This window comes from Talpa occidentalis, unplaced genomic scaffold, assembly GCF_014898055.3.
Source record: "Talpa occidentalis isolate TD23 unplaced genomic scaffold, MPIMG_talOcc4v2.1 talOcc4.6, whole genome shotgun sequence".
NCBI classification, from domain to species: Eukaryota; Metazoa; Chordata; class Mammalia; order Eulipotyphla; family Talpidae; genus Talpa; species Talpa occidentalis.
The window spans coordinates 71,157,894-71,178,841 of record NW_023604972.1 but is presented as its reverse complement, the minus strand read 5'-3'; the positions used below and the strand labels follow the sequence as shown (position 1 = coordinate 71,178,841).

The following is a 20,948-nucleotide window of genomic DNA, read 5'->3' as shown; positions in this document are numbered from 1 at the left end:
GTTATTTTTAATATTAAATATTTTTCTTATTTAATGCTCTTTATATTCCTATTTAAAATTGCATATGTACAGTAAAATTTTTATATATGCATATGTAAATATTATTTGCTATAACAAGGCTACTATTGTTTTTATTCACCCTACTTAAACTGTATGTTAATGACTAATAGCAATACCTTTCAGAGTGAAAAAACCCAAACAATTTAAAATTATAGTTTGCAAATAATTCAAATATTTCTTTTTATTTCATAGGTTCTGAAAATTCAAAACAAAAGTTTTATAGCAGGCTAGTTAGCAAAAACTAAGTTGCCCAATAAAGAGTTCAAATTACCGTAAATGTTTCTAAGAAACATAAAACTGAAATTTCATTGAACTGAAATTTTTTTTACAAAAATGATCACTAAATAACACTACACACAAAACTGATTGCCTTAAGTATTTAATGACTATATCGTATTTTTAATGAACCTCAATATTAGGGAAAGACTAATGTGAAAATAACTAGAATCTGCAACATATATATAATTTATTCCTTCAGGAAACCACTAGAATTTTTAATGTAACAAGAAAAACATGTCTCAACAAGAAAATATTTCTCGATCAATGAATATTTCCATCGTGTGAAGACCGCAAAATTTTTTCATTACCATGCTTTAGCTTATCTTGAGTGCAAAGGAGAAACCAATAGCAAATGCAGTAATGATCTCATAAGAACTATCAGTTTTTTATGTCTCCTATAATTCAGTTTGTACTAAACAATTTAAGAACATTGTATCATTTAATGCTGAAAACTCAACCTACCAAAAGACAAGCAATGAAAACCCATTAGCAAACCAGGCTCAGAAAGCTTAAGTGACTTTCTCACAGTCCCAATTCAAGTGAGTAGATCCAAGATTCAAAGAGGTCTCTCTGACCCAGATTTATCCTCTCCACAAAATCATACTATCTCCAAATGTAATTATTAAATTTGTATTAAATGTAAGGAGAAGTGAGAAGTATTTTTACTAATAATTTTAGAGAAAAGTATAATTCTATACGATAAAGCATTTACTTTTAATTCATAGTGTTTCACTTTTTCTAACAAGAATCTTTTTCTAAATTAGTATCTCATTTGAAGTTCTGGTGTTTTTGAAGACCTTTCAAAAACTGCATTAATATATAAGATATATTTATCAAATCTTATAAACTCTAAGAGGCCGCAAAAACATCTCTATACTTGGGGGATATAATTAAAATGTTCTTTGTAAATATGGTACATATTCAGGACCACCTTACATACATTTTAGAGTATACTAAAACTAACAGTACACCCTGGTGATAACTTATTCTGTTAACCTGTATTATGCACCTATCAAGCAAAATTAAGTGGATTTAGGATATTATTCAGCCATAAAAGGATAAAGCTTGAGAATGTTATGCTAATTCACATACAAAAAAACCACATTGTGTGATTCTATTTCTATGAAATGTCTAAAACAGGTGAATTCAGAGACAGAAAGTTGATTATCAGATGTCAGAGGCTGGAGGAAGAGGGAAATGGAGTGCCAGCTAATGGACACCAGGTTTCTCCTTAGGATAATGAAAATGTTCTAAAATTAGTGATGACAGTCCAAGTTGTAAATATACTAAAAGCCTCTTTATTGCACATTTTACAAGGGTGAAATTTGTGTGAATTGAGGCTGACTAAAAGAAAATTAAATGGTTTTAAATATATTACATATAACACATTAGGTGTGAACAAGAATTACACATGTGCCTAAAATATAAATTCTGTGTAACTACCAAGATTAAGATAATCCTATTTTTCACCATACTAAGTGAGAGGATCTATTTCAAAAGTGTACATCTTCCAAAATATTTTAAAAATCCTAATAATCCAGAATTATTGAAATCTGGAGGGTAATCAAAATGAACTACAATCATTTACTTGTATCTGGCAACAAAATGTATTTTTTTCCCAATTTACATGAGTTCACTGTCAGAATTTAGGAAAATAAGAAAGCATTTGGTAATGAGGAATTTCGAAAGTACTATACAGAAGTACCTAAACAGTTACAGGATCAATTCATATGGTCACTGTTTTGAGAAGATTCTCATTTTTAAATATTATTTCCCCCTACACCACCAAAAGAAAATAGACAGAAGAAAATGTATAAGCTAAGTTATAAGGAATTCAAAGTTTAAAAACTAAATTATAAAAAGTACTTACTAATTTGTTCTCCTGCATATATATTCTTTGTAATTTCAGACAGCCCTTGGCTATGACGATCATGCCTTCATCTGAGATCTTGTAACACTGGCCGAAATGAATATCTTTGAGTTCTCTGCATTTTGAGCCCAGCTGTAGACAAAGAGATTTGGCTGAATGTCTAGAAATAACCAAGGTAACATATTTCAAGTGGAATTTCATGTAAATTTTTGAAGATAGTCACACCAAAATCAATATTTATAAATTACTTTAAAATAAAAAATATAAGCACTCTCATTTACAACAGCATTGTATAAACCTTTTTACCTTTTAATCTACTTTCTTACTTCAACAAACTCACGAAATGTATACCCACCTAGGTTTCTAATAAAACTTTGAATTCATATCTATAGTTCTCTAGAGTCATTATATCAGTTTTAGGGTTACAGTGAATGGGACTCAGGTCAAAGGAATAAAACCAATGTCCAAGAAGACAAAGATCTAATGAGTGAAATATAGTTTAATTCATTAAATTCTACTACTTCTGATTGTCTCAATGAATCATTTCTCTCCATCAGCTCATTTACTCTATGAAAGAGAAAAAGTCTGAATGCAATGCAGCTAATATTCTTGCTAGAGTGCTTCCTTCCAGATTATAGTACACAAACTGAAACCAAAAGAACTAGTGATCTGATTAAAATTCCAATCAGGAGAGCAGAACAAAATTCCAACCATGAGAGCAGAACATGCACCATGTTCAGAGGAGGAAGAGGGGGGAAATGATAAAAAAATAAATAAATAATGAAACCTCAACTATCCCTTAAATAGTTACTGAACAGTTACAATGTTCCCATTAAAAACACTAAGTATCACAAAGAACAAATTACATAATTTCTTATTTTTCCTTAATCACATCATATATTTCCTTTTAACTATGTATTTCACCTGTTCTTCACTGTGCCCAACTTATTTTTTTTATTAAAGTAGCACTGCTTTATAACATAAGTTTCAGGTGGTTGTAGTTAAAAATCAACATGTATACAAACTGAAATAAATTCACCACTAGAAGTCCAACTCTATAGACCATACAACTATACAGTTTTCCCCAATTTACCCATGCCTCTTCCCCCTTTCCTTTTGGTAACCATTAATTGCACTTTATAATCCAAAAGTGTGACTTTATTGTAGTTAGTTCATCTGTTTTCTCTACATACTATACATGAGTGAAATTACATGGTTTTCTGTTTGGCTTATTTCATTAAGGTTAATTGCATGTCCATCCACATTTTTGCAAATGGCAAGATTCATTATATGTGTGTGCATGCATATACATGTGCTCACATATGTATGTGTATGTATGTATATACACATATATATGAAAATATATATGAATAGTATTCTATTGTGTGTATAAACCACATCATCTTTATTCATCAATGAGCAGTAAGGGTTTTTTTCCACTTTTGGGGTATTGTAAATAGTGCTGTGATAAATATATAGGTGCAGTATCTATTTAAATTAGTCTTTTGTATTTTTCCATTAAATATCTATAAGTGGGATAACAGGGTATCAGTGTGTTTCTAATTTCTGAGAAATTTCCAAACTGCTTTCCATATTGCCTGCACCAATATACACCAACAATGTATAAGGGTTCCCTTCTCTCATCATCTCCATTTATTACTTCTTTTCTCTTGGATAGTAGCCATTCCAACACAGGTGAGGTGATAACTCGAGTTGTTTTGATTTCCTCAATGAGGAGATAACCCCTTTTCATGTGACTGTTGGCTACCTGTATGCTTTCTTGAGTGAAGTATCTATTCAGATCCTCTACCCATTTTTTAATCAGGTTGTTTTTTCACTGAATTCTATGAGTTCTTTGTGTATTTTAGATATTAACCCTCTGTCAGATGTGCAAATATCTGCTGCCATTCAGCAGAATTAGCATGTTTTGTTCAACCACAGAAGTTTTTGCCTTTGACATAACCGATTTGCTTGTGTTTGCTTTTATTTCTCTTATCATTTGTGTGAAGCCCCCAAATACATCTCTAAAGTCAATGCCAAAGAGTTATCACAGATGTTTTCTGCTATGTATTTTATGGTATCAGATATTATAGTTACATCTTTAATCCACTATGAATCCACTATGAATTTTTGTGTATGTTTTTAGTGTTTTGCTTTAATTCTTTTGTATCTGTCTGTCCAGTTTCCCCAACACCATTTACTGAATGTATTTTCCTGCTCCATTGTAAGGTTTTGGCTCCTTTGTCATAAATTCCATATGTGTGTGACTTTATTTCAGGGCACTCAATTCTATCCCACTTATCTGTTTCTGTTTTTATTCCAATACCAACCTGTTTTATAATTTAGTAATATCACTTGAAGTCAGGGAATATGATACCTCCATTGTTTCCCCCCCACCCCCACCCCCACCCCCCACCTCAGGAGTGACTGTGCTATTCAAGAGCTACTCTATAAACAAATGGGGTTTTTTTCCTGTTTCTGTGGAGAATATATATTGTTTTAGGTAATATGGCCATTTTAACCATGTTAATTCATCCATTCATGAACACAGAATACATACCATTTCCTTGTGTCTTATCTTTCAGTTTTGCCTTAGAATTTTCAATATACAGATTTTTTGCACATCTATGTTTAAATTTATTCCAATACATCTTTATGAGACAATAATACGTGCAACTGTTTTCCTGATATCTCTTTCAGCTAGTACATGGTTTGTATACAGAAAAACAAAAAGATTTTTGTACATTAATTTTGTTGCCTGCCATTTTACTCTATCCAGTCATTATTTCTACTAGATTTTTACTGGAGACTTTGAGATTTTCTATGTATGTCATCTGCAAATTGTGATCATTTTACTTCTTTCCAACTTGCATAGCTTTTTTTTTTTATCTGATTGCTCTTGCAACATCCAATATAATATACTGAATAGTAATGGGGACATTTCTCTTGTTCCTGACCAGAGAAAAAGATTTAAGTTTTTCACCACTGAATATGATGTTGGCTATGGGTTTATATGGCTTTTATTACATTGAGGCATGTTTCTTCTATACCCGTTTTAGTGAGTTTTTATAAAAGCATTGTTACTCTTATAAAATGCTTTTGATGCCCATGATTTTTGACCTCCTCATGTAGCACATTTATTGGTCTTCATATGTTGAAATGTCCTTCCATATCTGCAATAAATTCCACTTAATCATAATATATGATAATGTGTTGCTTGATCAATTAACCAAGATTTTGTTGGGAATTTTTTATTCCATTAATCAGAAATATTGGTCTGTAATTTTCCTTTTTGTAATGCCCTTGTCTGGTTTCAGAAGCGCAAATATTGGGTTAATAGAATGTATTTGGAAATTTTCCCTCCTTTTCAATTTTATGGAAGAATTTGAGTAGGATACCTATTAATTCTTCTTTGAGATACTTTATTATGCTCCTTTGTATTTCTGTAGTATCTGCTGTAATTTTCCTTTCCTGATTTTGTGTTTTCTCTTTTTTGTGAGTCTATTTTGTTAATATTCTCAAAGTATCAGTTCATTGATCTTCAGCATTGACTTTATCTCCATTTCAATTTCTGCCCTAATTTTTATTATTTCCTCCTGCCTATTGACTTTACATTTTGCTCTTTCTTCATTTTCCAGTTCCTTCAGGTAAGATGTTGGATTCTTATTTGTGATTATTTCCTGAGGTAAGTCTGCATGGCTATAAACTTCATTCTTTGTACTGTTTCTGCTACATCCCATTGTTTCTGACCGATTCATTTTTATTCATCTCCAGGTATTTTTTCATTTCACCTTTAATTTCCTCATTGACCCAGTAGTTGTTCAGTAATATGCTGTTAATGCTCCACAAATTTGTGGACTTTCCCTTTCTTCTTTTCATTTCTAGTTGCATACCACTGTTATCCAAAAAGATGCCTGATATGATTTCAATCTTTATAAATTTATTGAGACTTGTTTTTTGTTCCATCATACGGTCTATCCTTGAGAATATTTTGTAAGCACTTAGGAGAATATATAGATTGTTGTTTTGAGAATGGAAAGTTCTGTAAATAACGGTTAAGTAAATCTCCTTTGTCATTTAAAGTCATTGTTTTCTTTCATTAAGACCATTTCCAGAGAGTGATTTTTCTCTCTGGAAGATCTATCTATTGCCATAAGTGGAGCATTAAAGTCCCCTATTATTGATGTGTTGCTGTTAATGACTTATTTTAGGTCTGTTAATATTTGCTATATTCTGGTGCTAAAATAGTGTGTGCGTACACACTAGTACTTGGTATGTCTTCCTGGTGTATTGTTCTCTTTATCATTGCATAATATCTATCTTTGTCTCTTCTCTTTTCTGAATGGAATTCTATTTGCCTGTTAGGAGTTTAGCAACTCCTGCCTTTCTAAATTTCCCATTCCTCCATACATTTCATTTCAAAATCTACAGTGTATATTAAATGACCAAAGCAAACTATGAATGAATGCTGGTTTTATAAGTATTACACATGAAGAGAGTCATCTTAGAGAGTAAATAACTTATTTTATTAACAAACTATATGTCAAAAACTTTCAGAAAAAGTACATTAACAACAATAAAGCCCCAATGTTGGCAAGGATTTAAAGTATGCTAATACACCAGGGGTAAAATGTAAACTAGTACCAAAACTCTTCCCAAAGGGCTACTTAGAATAAATGAGAAAAATCTTATAAAATATTTCTGAAAATGTATGACTCAGCTTATAAATATTAACTAAAAAATTAAAGAGCTAAAGAGTGATTAGATATATACATGATAAGCACACTAGAATATTAATTATACAATCTAGGAAGAGGGTATATGTGTAATCATATTAATTTTTTTCATATTTTCCATTTACTGATTTTAATTTTTTCACAATAAACTGCTGGAATAATAAAACTAAAGGTGTTTAGTAATATTTAGCTAAAAGAAATTGGCAGAAGGCAGTATTCATAAAATATAGGACATAACTAAAAGATATAAATTATGTTTTCATAAGATTAATTATACATCCAGTAAAACTGAAGTAAACAATAAAAATTTAAAAATTCACATATGCTTTTATAATTTAAAATTTTACATATGTTTTTATAGTATAATCCAATTTATATACAAATTACACATATTAAAATATACATTTGGTATGTGTACACAGAGAAAAGAATGAAATATACACCAAGGTATTAACAGTAGTTATTTCTGATTTCAGCAAAATTGGTGTTTTTTTTTGTCTTTTTCTGCCTGTCAGTCTTGTCACATTAAATAAAATAAACATTTAAAAATTTTCAAGTTCTATTTCAAGTAAAGAGATATTATTAGAAAGATATGTGACTTCAGTTATTTTTCCAGGATTCTGATAGATACAAACTATGTTATTTTTTAAGACTATACTATAATTATATATTCCAATAGAAATGTAAGCTCCATGAAGACAGAAGTTTGTCTACTTTGTTAACAAATAAATCCCTGGCACCCATTGTCTTATACTTAGTTGGTATTTAAAATTTGTTGGATGAATGACAGTTGGTTGGCTCATCAGGGCTATGCATTATAAAGAGGATCTTTGACACATGTACAAAAAGAGGAAACCATCATTGTGGTTTCATATATAATCAAGTTCCACTTAACTCTATTCCAAATTGGGTCCATAGGTAGAATTTAGAGATTCCAGGATAATAAATGATGAAAAAAATAAGAGTAAATTTTTATTTTCACATCATTCTGTAACTATATTTACTGCTTTTCCTTTACTTAATAAACAACCACCTAGTTAACCACTCAGATCAGTTCCCCACAACAGCAAAAAACTAGAGTTCACTCCAGGGAGTAAACCATAGTGTATTTAGACATCGGTACAAAATTCAGAACTGAGAGCAAAAGCACACTGCTCAAAATGTGAGCATGTTGTGAATGTTACTACAGTGAAAACAAAGGGATTCAAATAATTCCATGAAATTCTGCAGGATGAAATGGTCTTTTAGACTAAAAAGCTCACACACAAAAATTAAAATAAGCCCATGAGAAAGCAAATCATCATAAAATTTCAAAATTATGCATATGATAAATGTGCTACATGACTCCCAGAGAGAAATACGTTTCATACAAAGGTTTAAGGATTTAAAACAGCATCCATTTTCTTGATGATATCAATGAAAGAAAACAATAGAGTAATGGTATGAAATTCTGAAGGAAAATTATTTGAAACTTAGAATTCTACACTCAGGATTCAGACTATAAAATTAAGTATGGTGACAGAGAGATTCTCAGACATGTGAGATCTCAAAATATATCCTCAGGAAGTTATTAGGAACTGCGCTCCATTAAAAATGACAACTGACCAAGAGAAAGAATATATGGCATCTGGGTAATAAAACGTCTAATAAAACAGCAAGATGAGGGAAACTTCAAAGATAATGGTGAAAGTAAGAAACTAAGATTACCAGTAATGCCACAGCACTTGTATAAAAGAAATCCAGACTGGAATGTTCAGAGTAGTGTAGGCAAATCTGCTCTAGAAAAATAAATTTGACCCAGTATCTACATACAGATATAAAAATTTAACTGGAGAAACACTTCGGACTCCATTATTGTTATAAGACTATAAAACCTAAGTACACTAAAGGGGACAAAAAGACACTTTTAATTCCAATGAAAATAAATAGAAAAAATGATGCATAGCACAAAATTTAAATACTCATCTCACCAAAATTCTAACAGAATTATGCTGGGAGAATGAGAAGACAAAAAAACAGGGAAGGATAAGTGAGCTAAATCTTTATTTTCCATAGAAAAGAATCATAGCAGACAGTCTAAAATGGATACATCAAGAAAATTTGAAAGACACAGAGGAGAAATGCTTCTTCTCTACCACTGCTTCTTTCTGGAGGAAGTTCAGTTAATCTAATTCCTAGTCTCTATTCTGATTAGTTTGTGTTTCATAAACTGGACATGTTCAACTAATCTCTATCCTTCCTCTTGGAAATAAACTATCCACAGGAAGCAAACAATCTCTTTACTTCTACATCGGCAGAAGACTCTGTTGGTCAGACTAGAGGTTGATGAGTGGGTCAGCTGGCCAAACTTCCACTGCTAAGGTAATAAGCCCATTTAACACTATTATTAAGCAACATTTTTCAATCTAGCTTTTGGGTGTAAATAATAAAGGTAATGTTTCCCCTGACACTATCCCTTTGTGTTTGTCAATTTGTTCATATCCAGAGCAGTAAAGAGACCGCAACAATTACTGTTCTACCAACTAAAACCATTGAGAAATAGAGGAACAAAACCTACAAAAATGGAGTGACATGTATTTGGTAGGGTCTTAGACACCAGTGTATGTGGAACAAGTTGGAAGTCCTATGTTAAGACACTTAAGTCATATCATAGCAGAGAGGTTTAAAGTAATTATCTGGTGTTTTGACCAAAGCAAGTGACTTTGGTGCCTTTATCTACAAATAAATGATCTTGATCTTCCCCTATGGGCAGGGACCACAAGGGTAGTCATACACAAATAAGAATCATATGGATCATCTCAACAGACATTAGCAACATGGGAGTCCTGGCAATTTATGAGAGAAAAGAACACCCAAGAGATAACTACCATAATTTAGTCTCACTGTACAAATTGATGGTCTATTTTAGAGAACATACTGGGCATAACTGACAAGACCACATCTTTATCAGTACATTCTGCACAAATCGCCATTATCCCAAGCATAAATGTCCTAAAGTTCTAGACTACTTGGCACTAGAGAAATAATCATTACACTCAGTGTATATCCCAGTTTTGATGATGCTGTTCAGATCTCTTAATGTTACAAACATCCATATCATCCACAGAAAAACATCAACCAAACCTTGTAAGAATATCCATGTTGTCATGCTCTGAATTTAGCACAATTAGTCTTCTATCTGAAAACAACAGAAGTAGCATACAACTCTTCTATATATAGAATTCCCTATCTAGGAAAAGCCCTAGAGATGCTGGAACTCTCATCCTGCCAAAATGGAAAGATCTCAGTAAGAGCCCAGGCATCCTGCCAACACACCAAAATGGTCGCTCCACAGAGTAAGTAAAATGCCCTGGAGTAAGACCTATTCTACACCATTTCAAGTGAGAAGTTTGGAAAAGACCAGTGTATGTGGAACACATATACCTTGAACTTTCCAAAAATTCAACATATTGCAGCATAAATCATCTAATAATTACAAGAACTTCAAAAAAATCCAGTTTTCATTACTTCATATAAGGAACTTAGAAGTTGACACTCCATCATAACAACCAAAAAAATCAATAATCTTCTTAGATTTATCAGAGAAGTGAGATTACATCCAAAACTACAGCCTCAAAAACTGGATGAAAAGAACCACAACTTTCTGGATTATAAACACACCAGAAGAAACCTGAGAAGGAACGAGTGCCACCACAGAAAACCCAAATTCTAACTGACCACATCCCATATCAAATGAACAGTTTAAGTACATTAACTCTTATCTGAACCCAGCAAAAAAGATAAAAACATCTAAAGAGTTTTCAATTTTTTCTATGAACTGTTGGGAGGTGATCCGCCTAGCAAACCAAATTTTAATTAAATTTTTTCACACTAATCATAAAAATTTACAAAAAAGAATCATTTTAAGAAGCTATCTGTTGTAACTGTATTAATTTTTATAATAAAAACAAATACCTTAGGGGGCCTCCCCAGTGGTGCAGTGGGTTGAGCGCCATGCTGTGAAGCTGTCCACAGCCTCTGCACTGCAGGTTCAATTCCCAGCCAGCCAAGGAGAAATCCACATGGCGTGGCAGACCTCTCCTGCCTCGCCAGCTGCTCCCTTCAGCAGTGTCTTCAGTCCGTTTGCCTGTTCTGCTCCCCGCTCTCTCTGGTGAATCCTCTCACCCTCCACAGCTCTGACCTGTACCCCAGTTCTTGTATAAATAAAATCTTAAAAAAAAAAAATACCTTAGGAACCTATATGTCAACCAAATAAAAATCTAAACAACTGAAACCACAACACAATGGGATAAAAACAAGATTAGGTCTTGCATTGCTACATGAAAGCTGCTCAAAACCAGTGTGAAGAAAATATTTTATAAACAAGAGATATGAAGCCTTCAAAGGAAGACAAAAGTTGTTTCTTCTACTTTACATTTCCAACCTATCACCACTATAGCTATCATACACATGCAAAAGAGAAAGTGAAAACAATCCAATCAATATCTTCTAGTAACATCACTCAACTATGTAAACTGTGTTTATAAAATCATAAAAATAACAATTTTATAATTGGACTCATTAATGTCCTCATTTGTAGTAGAGTAAGTACTAAAAAAAAAAAAAATGACACATGGAAGAAAGCAAATTTTTCAAACTGCCACTAATCTGACCCATTTTTAAATTAAAACTCGAAGCTTTTTCCTAAATTTGCATTGTTTAACTTTGCCTTGTGTGAAGAATATTCCATTCAATATAATGAAAATACACTCTATAAACTTTCAAATTATGTCTCATTACTATTTTATACAGATTATATTGCCATGATATGCAATTAAAATTCAGAACATATATGGAATAATCATTTCAATTACAAGTTGAATAGAAGTTTTGTTTTCTAGAAAACCAGCAGAAGTGCTATTTTAGCATCAATACACAAAAGCCTTTGTTAATTTTTTTACTGATGTTTCAACTACAAAAGTGATGAATTAAAATATTTGCTACTTAACTTTTAAAACACAGGAAGATAGCAAACATCAACCGATGAACAGAAAAAAATATTTTAGTAGAACATGGTAGAAAATTTTGGGGGGCCCTAGTGTTGGGCAGGGTGTACACATTTATAAATGTTTGAACCTATAACAACCAGAGCAGATACAAAGCTGTAAAGCTACTATAACCCAATAAACATAATTTGGAAATAAATAAAATGTAAATTTTTTTTTAAATAAGAAAAAAATGTGCCTTATAGATCCGGTAGAATATTATTCAGCCATAACAAGGAATGAAACACTGAAATATAGTATTGAGTAGAACATAAATGAACCATAAAAACATTATGCTAAGTGTAATAAGCCAGACACAAGGAAAATTATATGATTCGACTTATATAAGGTACCTAGAATAGACCAAGAATTCATAGAGAGAAAAATTAGAAAAAAGCTACCTAGGGGTTGACAGAGGAAGGGAAGGTGTAAGAAAGAAATTTTAATAGGTATGGAGTTACTATTTATAATGATGAAAAAGTAGAAGAAATATGTATTAGTGATAGTTACACACCTTTGTAGATATACATAATGTCACTGAACTGTGCACTTAAAAATAATTAAAATTATAAATGTATGTACATTATACCACCTAAAAATAAAAAATACATCAATGTCCTGAAATAAGAAATGTCACTAAAACTTGAAAAAAAAAAAAAAAGCCAAGAGGCATGATGTTGGTTATCAGACCTGCTTTTTCTGATTGTGATGATTATAACATAATTACATTTTTTAAAAAAATTTATTTAAATGAGTATTAAAAGGAAAACTAAAAATTAGGTTGTTTTCCATTCAATAAACCCACAAAAAATTGCTGAAAAACTTGCAATCTGACCATGGATCTGAGGCATGGGTGGAGGGGGGTGTCAAAATACAAAGGGAATAGCACAATGGACTATGGTGATGGATTATCACAGGTGCTTATGGTGATGAGAGAACTACAGGGACTACACCTGAGGGGGGAAATCAAATACTGTACAAAAATTAACAATTATGTAAGAAAAAAATTTAATAAAAAATAAATAAAATTCAAGCAAAAAAATACTGTTCTACAACAATGAAATAAAAAATATTAGGAAAACCATATTCTGAAATTAGCTGTACTCAGACCGCTTCATAATTAGCTTAAAATTTATATTCAACTTCAATGGAAAAATAACAAAAATCATGATACCACATTATGGTTATAGTTTAAGCAAAATAAAGTGAAAACTCTAGCCACCTCAAGAAAAAGTCCTTGACCTGATGTAAAAAGTCTCACTAATAGATCTACATTTATATAGATTTTTTAATTAAAATTCTTATTCTATATATCAATTTTTGTGATTCTATAATTTAACTGATTTTCACAACTGGTCAACTTCCATTCTCAGGCCCAACAGGTAAGAAAGCTTATACTGACTGATAACAATGTCTACCTATACCTAAATAGATCATTGAGAACATTAGTAATAATAATACATATATAAATGCTTAGCACACTGCAAGGCATATAAAAGTGTCAAGTAAATACAACTATTAATTATAGTTAATGGGTTAAGATGGAAACAATTAGAACACTATTTAGATAAGGGAACTTTTAGAAACGCTTCAAAGATAACTTTCCAGGAAGAAGCCTTCTTGACATTATATGAAGGCTCTATATTCTAGTTATAGGTAGAAAATATTCTCTATAATCATTAAACAGGGCATTAAAATCCTAGCCGTAATATAGCATGGTATAATTCTGAGATCAGAAAATGGAAGAAAACATTGACTTCAACCTTCCCAACTACATGAACTTGGACAAGTTACTTAATTTTCAAGAGACTCCATCTTTTATCTTCAATACCCCTTCAGTGTTGTCATATAAAAAATGAGATAACTTCATGGAAGCACAAAAACAATGCATCCAAAAAGCAGTTACAACAGATATCTCAAAAACACGTGGGATCGTCAGAGACTAATATCAACAGCTTGATACCAATAAATTGGATAATCCAAAAGAAATGGACAAATTCTTAGAATCATATGCACTTTAGAAATTGTATCGGAAGGAAACTGAAACCCTAACAGACCAATTACAGGCAAGAAAATTGAAACAGTAATCAAGTCTCTCCACCAACCAAAAAAAAAAATAGTAAGTTATAACCAAACCTCAAATTCTTCCCCAAGGAAGGTGGAATACTTCCTAACATGTTTGATTGAGTCCAACATAACTCTAAAGCCAAAAAGCTGACAAGGACATCACAAAAAAAAAAAAAAAAAAAAAATTATATGCCAATATTCATGATGAACTCAGATGTAATCATTCTCAAAAAAATCTTAGCAAACCAATTAAAAAATAAATTACAATGATCACATATCATGACCAAATGATTTATGACAAGGTCAAAAAGTAGTTCAATATCCATCAATCAATGTTACCACATCAAAATAAAGGCAAGATAAAAATCATGATCCTATCAGTAGATACAAAAAAAGCAATTCGATAAGACTCAGCATACATTTATGACAAAAATTCACAATAACTTGGGGATAGAAGGAACATATGTAAACCTAACAAAGGACATATATGTCGAGCCTGAAGCCAGTACCATTCTCAATGGTAATTAAAAGCTTTTACTCTAATATCAGGTAAAAGACAAGTGCACCTTCATTAGTAATATTCAACATAATATTGAAATACCTATCTAGAGCATTCAGACAAAAAGGAAATTGGGGAAAGAAGTAAAATGTTTGTTGATTCAAAAGAATACCTTTACCCCTATTTTTATTGCAGCACTATTTATAATAGGTAAAATCTGGAAACAATCCAAATGCCCCAAAACAGATGATTAGATCAAGAAGATGTGGTATATATACACAATGGAATACCATTCAGCAATCAAAAAGATAAACTAATGCCATTCACAGCAACATGGATGGAGCTAAAGGAATTATGCTTAATGAAGTAAGTCAAAAGGAAAAAGGAAAATATGGGATGGTTTCACTTATAGGAGGAATATAGAGGAACCAAATAAGACATCAGGGGAAAAATATAACAATGCAAAACACAACAAAGCAAAAACAGACAATTATAAATCAGAGACATCTGCAGGAGAGGAGGAGGGAGAGGGATCAGAGGGAGGGAGGGAGGAGCACAGGGGACTGAGGAGATGGTGCACGGATGCATTGGTGAAAGAAACTCTACGGGGACTACACCTGAGGGGGTGGGGAAGCAAATATTGTTTAAAAATAAACAATGATGTAAAATATATATAAATAAATAAATTTTTAAAAAAGAAGACGTAAAATGTTTGCTAACGGCAGACAAGACTGCACACATAGCAAATCCTAAAGACACCCTAGAAAACTATTAAAACAATAAATAGGCAAAGCAACAAGTTGCAAAGTCAATACACAAAAATCAGCTGGGACTACATCAAACCAAAATTCTCTGCACAATGTAAAAAAATATTATTAAAATGACAACCAAATTATAGAAAATATTTTTGTATCATGCATCTGACAATGAACTGTCAGATCCAAGATCTACAAAAAAACTCATACAACTCAATAAAAAGAAAACGCAAACAAAAAATGGGCAGAGGAGCTAAACAGACACTTCTCCAAAGGAGACATACAGATGGTGAACAGGCACATGAAAAATGTTCATCATCACTTATCATCAGGGAAATGAAAATCAAAACAATAAGATACCATCTCACATTGTGAACATGGTTCATACTGAAAAGACCAGAATCAACAAAGACAAGCCTTGAAAGCTGACTATAGATCTGAAGCATGGGGGCTGGGGAGCGAAGGAAGTGGAGGAGTGAAAACAGGAGGGGAAGAGTACGCTGGACAATGAGTAAGGCTACCAGAATGGGGATGTGCTGGGGTACGAGCAAGAGGAAGAGGACTATCCAATGAGAATTACTGGGACTTTGGGGATGATGGGTGCAGTGAAATAACATACATTTAGAGAGGTGTAACAATATACCCCTAAGTCATATTATGATGTAAATCATAATCACCTCAATAAATACAATTTAACAGAACAAAAAAAGTATATTGTTTTTAGCATGTGTTAAAAAAGAATTGGAGTGCCAAAGATTTTATAGTGACTAAAACAAAACTGTACAAATTAGCTAATCTTAAATAATTCAGAATCTAAAAACAATTCAATGTTTCTTTTCTATATTGTTATAAGATACATGTAATAGAAGTCATCATTTTAACAATATTGAGTGACACTAATTACATTCACAGTGCCATGGAATCATCACCACTAAGTACCAAAACTTTTCATCACCCCAAACAGAAACTCTAAACCCAGCATGCAATAAGAACTCAATTCCCCACTTTCCCTAATCCCTGAAAACCTGCATGTTTCATCACTAAGAAATTTTATGTAAGTGGAATCATACAATATTTGTTCGTTGTGTCTGGCCTATCTTTACATATATTTTCAATATCAATTAATGTGACACAAATTGCTACCAAAACAACTTTACTACTTCAAATAGATTTATCCTGTTTAGTGTCTCTGGATATAGAGATTGCCAATGCAGTAATTAGAATTTATTCCTTGACTGAAAATGTACTTATTTTAAATATATTTTCTTTGAGATATGATACTCAAAAAAATAAACAAAAATAACTTTCTATAAATTATGAAAAAAAATTAATGTGACAATATGTGTCAGCATTTCATTTCATAATAAGGTTGAATAATACTCCACTGCATGTATAAACATTTTGTTTATTCACTCACCTTTTAATGAACTCTAGGGTTATTTCCATCACTTGACTATTATGAATAGTGATGTTATGAAAAATTACTGAATAAATATCTATTTGAGTCATTGTTCCAATTTTGGATATATATGTAAGGTTGAACTGGGTCATTTGGTATTGAAGTGTACATTCCCACCAGTAGAGTACAAAGATTCCAATTTCTCCACATTCAATATAGAAATTTTGATAATTCCTGTTTTTGTTTATTTTTTAAATCCATCAGAGTAGATGTGAGGAGGTACCACTTTCTGTTAATTTGCAATCCACTAATAATACTGAGTACACTTTCATGCACTTGTTATTTGTGTATCTTCTCTGCATTAATTTCTATTCAAAGTATTTTGCTTATTTTTTGGTTGTTTTTCAATATTATTTTTGTTGAGATACAGGAGTTCTTTAATATTCTGGATATCAAACCTTTATATTTGCAAATATTTTGTCCAATATTGTCTGTTAAGTGTCGTTAGAATGATTTTTGAAGCACCAAAATTTTAATTTTAGACCAACCAATTTATCAATTTTTCACTTTTGTTGCCTGTGTTTGTTACTATATTTAGGAATCCAATACCAAATCCAAGGTCACAAGATTTACAACTATACTTTCTGCATAGTTTTATTATGTTAGCTCTTAAATTTATATCTGACTCATTTTGAGTTAATTTTTATATATGGTAATGAGGTAAGGTTCCAATTGCATTGTTTTGCATGTGGATATCCAGTTTTTACTCATAGCATTTCTGAATATTCTTTAACCCTATTGAATGGTCTATGCAAAATGGTAAAATAATTGACCATAGATGTTAGAGTTTATTTTTGGCCTTGTAAGTCTATTCCATTGGTCTATATGTCCATCCCTATGCCAGTTTCACACTATTTTGACCACTATACTCTTGTAGTATATATTTTAAAAATGGAGAAGTACAAATCCTCCAATTTTTTTCTTCCTATTCAAGACTGTGTGACTACTATAGGTCCCTTTAAATTTGTGATAAATTTTTAAATAGGTTTTACCATTTCTGCAAAAACCAGCACTGGAATTTCAATAGGGATTATATTAAATCTGTGGATCAAAGGAATTACTGCCCAAGATGTTCAGAGAATTCATACAACTCAACAAAAACAAAACAAACAACCCAATCACATATTGGGCAGAAGAGCTAAATAGACACTTCTCCAAAGAATCACCTGTATGTCTTAGAGATGGCCAACATACACATGAAAAAAAAATGTTAAATATCATTTATTATCAGGGAAATGCAAATCAAACCTAACTCCAGTGAGAATGGCCTATATCAAGAAACCCAAAAACAGCAAATTTTGGCAAGGCTATGCAAAAAGGAAACCCTTGCACACAGTTGATGGGAATGTAGATTGGGCCAGTCCTTATGAAAAACTATATGAAGGTTCCTCAATATATCAATAGTTAAAAAAGTAGATAGGCCATATGATCCAGCAATTCCACTTAGATATCTACAAGCTCACTAATTTGAAGGGAAATAAACTAAAATACTATTTGTAATAATCAAATATGGAAACCACCTAAATACCCATCAACAAGCAGTGAATTAAGGAGATATTACATATATACATGAAGGAACACTACTCAACTACTCAACTATAAAAATGATGGAGCCTCTCTGGTAGCCTAGGGCTTAAGTCACAGCACTATCACTGCTCTCCCCACTGTAGCCTGAGTTTGATTGCTGACCAGGGAACTAACCCACATATGGCACAGCAGTGTATTTCCTTTCTCGCCACTGCTCCCCTCAGCAGTGTATTTCAGTAAATTTGTTTGTTGTGCTCCCCACTCTGTCTCTGGTGAATCCTTTCACCCCCACACCTCTGGCCTACACCCCAGTTCTACAAAATAAATATTTTTTCAAATAAATAAAAAAAAAAGATGAACTCTTGCCATTTTCAACAACATGGGTGGAATTGGAAAGGATCATGCTGAATCAGAAGGAGAAAGAGGAATACAGTATGATTTCCCAAGTATGTGGAATATATAAATTTTTTAAAAAGCACTGACAAAACTAAACCAAAACAAAAATCCTAGAAATATGACTGCAGGGCCTCCCCGGTGGCGCAGCGGTTGAGCGCTGGGCTGCGATGCACGCGGCCTCTGCAGCGCCGGTTCGATCCCCGGCTGCTCCCCGGCCACAGGAGGCGGGTCCCGCATGGCGCGCAGACCTCTCCTGCTGCCCGCTGCTCCCCTCAGCAGCGTACTTCGGTCCTTCTGCCTGCTCTGCTCCCCGCTCTGGCTCTGGTGAATTCTCTCACCCTCCCGCGCTTCTGACTGTACCCACAGTGCTTGTATGAATAAATAAATCTCTAAAAAATAAAAAAAATAAAAGAAGTAAACTAATGTAGGGTAAGGTAAAGTATCAGGCTTAAAAAAAAAAAAAAAAAAGAAATATGACTGCAGAATTGAGGCCACAAGAGGGGGAGAGAACACATGGGAAAGGATCCAACAGACTAGGGTGCATGACTACGGGTTCTCTGATGTTGGAGTTGGTGTGGTAAAAAACATCTGAGGAGGTGTGAGTCATATACAGTGTTGTAACTATTAGGAACAATAAATCAGTAAAGTGGTAGGACACAAAATCAATATACAAAATCATTTACACTCCTACATGTTAACAATGAACTGGAAAAGAAAGAAATCAAGAAAGCAATCCCATTAGCCATCACATAAAAAAGAATCAAATGCCTAGGAATACGTTTAACAAGGAAGTGAAGGAGCTGTACAATGCAAACTGTAAGACAGTATTAAAATAAATAGGAGACAAAAAAAATGGAATGATGTGTTTGCTCATGGACTGGAAGAATTAACATTGTTAAAATGGTCATCTTACCTACCCAAGGCAGTACAGATTCAACGCAATATCACAGTTCCAATGGAATTCTTCAAAGAAATAGAACTTTACTGAAATTCAAACAAAACCAAAATAAAACCTGAATAGCCCAAACATCCCTAACAAAAAAGAACAAGAATGAAGACATCACCTCCCAGATTTCAAACTGTAATACAAAGCTACATTAATCCAATCAGTAAGGCAAGAGGCTAAACCAGACACAAATAAAATAGAGAGTCCAGAAATAAAACCACAGTTTTATGGACAGTTAATCTACAACAAATGAGCCAGGAGTGTACAAAAAAGAAAAGAAAGTGAATTCAACAAATGATTCAATAAATCAGTGTTATCTCAATATAGAAAAAGTTTAAGTAGATAAATCTGTGGATCACTTTAGATAGTATTACCTTAACAATATTAAATCTTTCAATTCATGAGTTCAATCTCTTTCCATTATTTAGCTATTCTCTAATTTCTTTCAAAAATGCTTTGTATTTTTCTGTATATGTTTTGCATTTCCTTGGTTAAATTTACTCCTAAATATTTATCCATTTGGATGCTGTTACACATGAATTAATTTCTTATTTTCCTTATTGGATTTTTCATTGCTAGTGTGTAGAAATACAACTAATTTTTGGGTACTGATTTTGCAACCCAGCAAAATGATTAGCTTGATATTTATATGTGTGTATATGTATTCTCTAGTGTTCACTATATATAAAATTACACCATAAAAGAAAGTACTTTTACCATCCTTGGTTTCTAGGGACCTTTCTCTATTGACCAGGAAGGATTTTGATGTCAATCAAAAATACCTCCAGAATATTCAAGAATACTCCAGAATATTCCTATATCAGCATAGAAATCCTATACTCTGAGTCCATCTGCTGGGTGATCTATCAGAATGACTTTGATCAATGTGGTGGTATGAAAGGGAAAATAGCAACTGTGTCAAAGTTTAAGATGGCTTTAATGGGGAGAATGCCCTGAATTATGCCTGCAGTTGAGAACACCTGATAATAATTTCCTTCTTTTTATAAAGAAATGTTGACATGAACCTCAAAAAAAAAAAAAAAGAAAAAGAAAATCTGCTTTCAACATCCTGTGAGGAAAAAAATTTAACTTCCTTGATTATCTAATAACTATCCTCTCACCTGCTTAGTTTACTGGATACTTCCTCATGGCATCAAAGACAAAGGAAAATGAGATTATTACATAAATGCTACTTGATGTTGGCACTGAGGTGAATGCTACAAACTTACAGCTGTACTGTATTACATCTGTAAAATGGAAAAAAAAAACCAGACTCACATCTCTCAGCTTCTTGAAGCCCATGTAGACACCATCATAAGGAACAATAGAG

General features: G+C 32.5%; 1 protein-coding gene across 1 annotated transcript in view; it reads right to left on the bottom strand.

Moving 5' to 3' along the window:
- The window catches only part of FBXL17 (F-box and leucine rich repeat protein 17), a 549,569-nt gene that overhangs the window by 491,558 nt on the left and 37,063 nt on the right, over window positions 1-20,948 (bottom strand). The window contains 1 exon segment of the mRNA XM_037530072.2: window positions 2,210-2,341. Coding sequence (XP_037385969.1) covers window positions 2,210-2,341 — 132 coding nt within the window.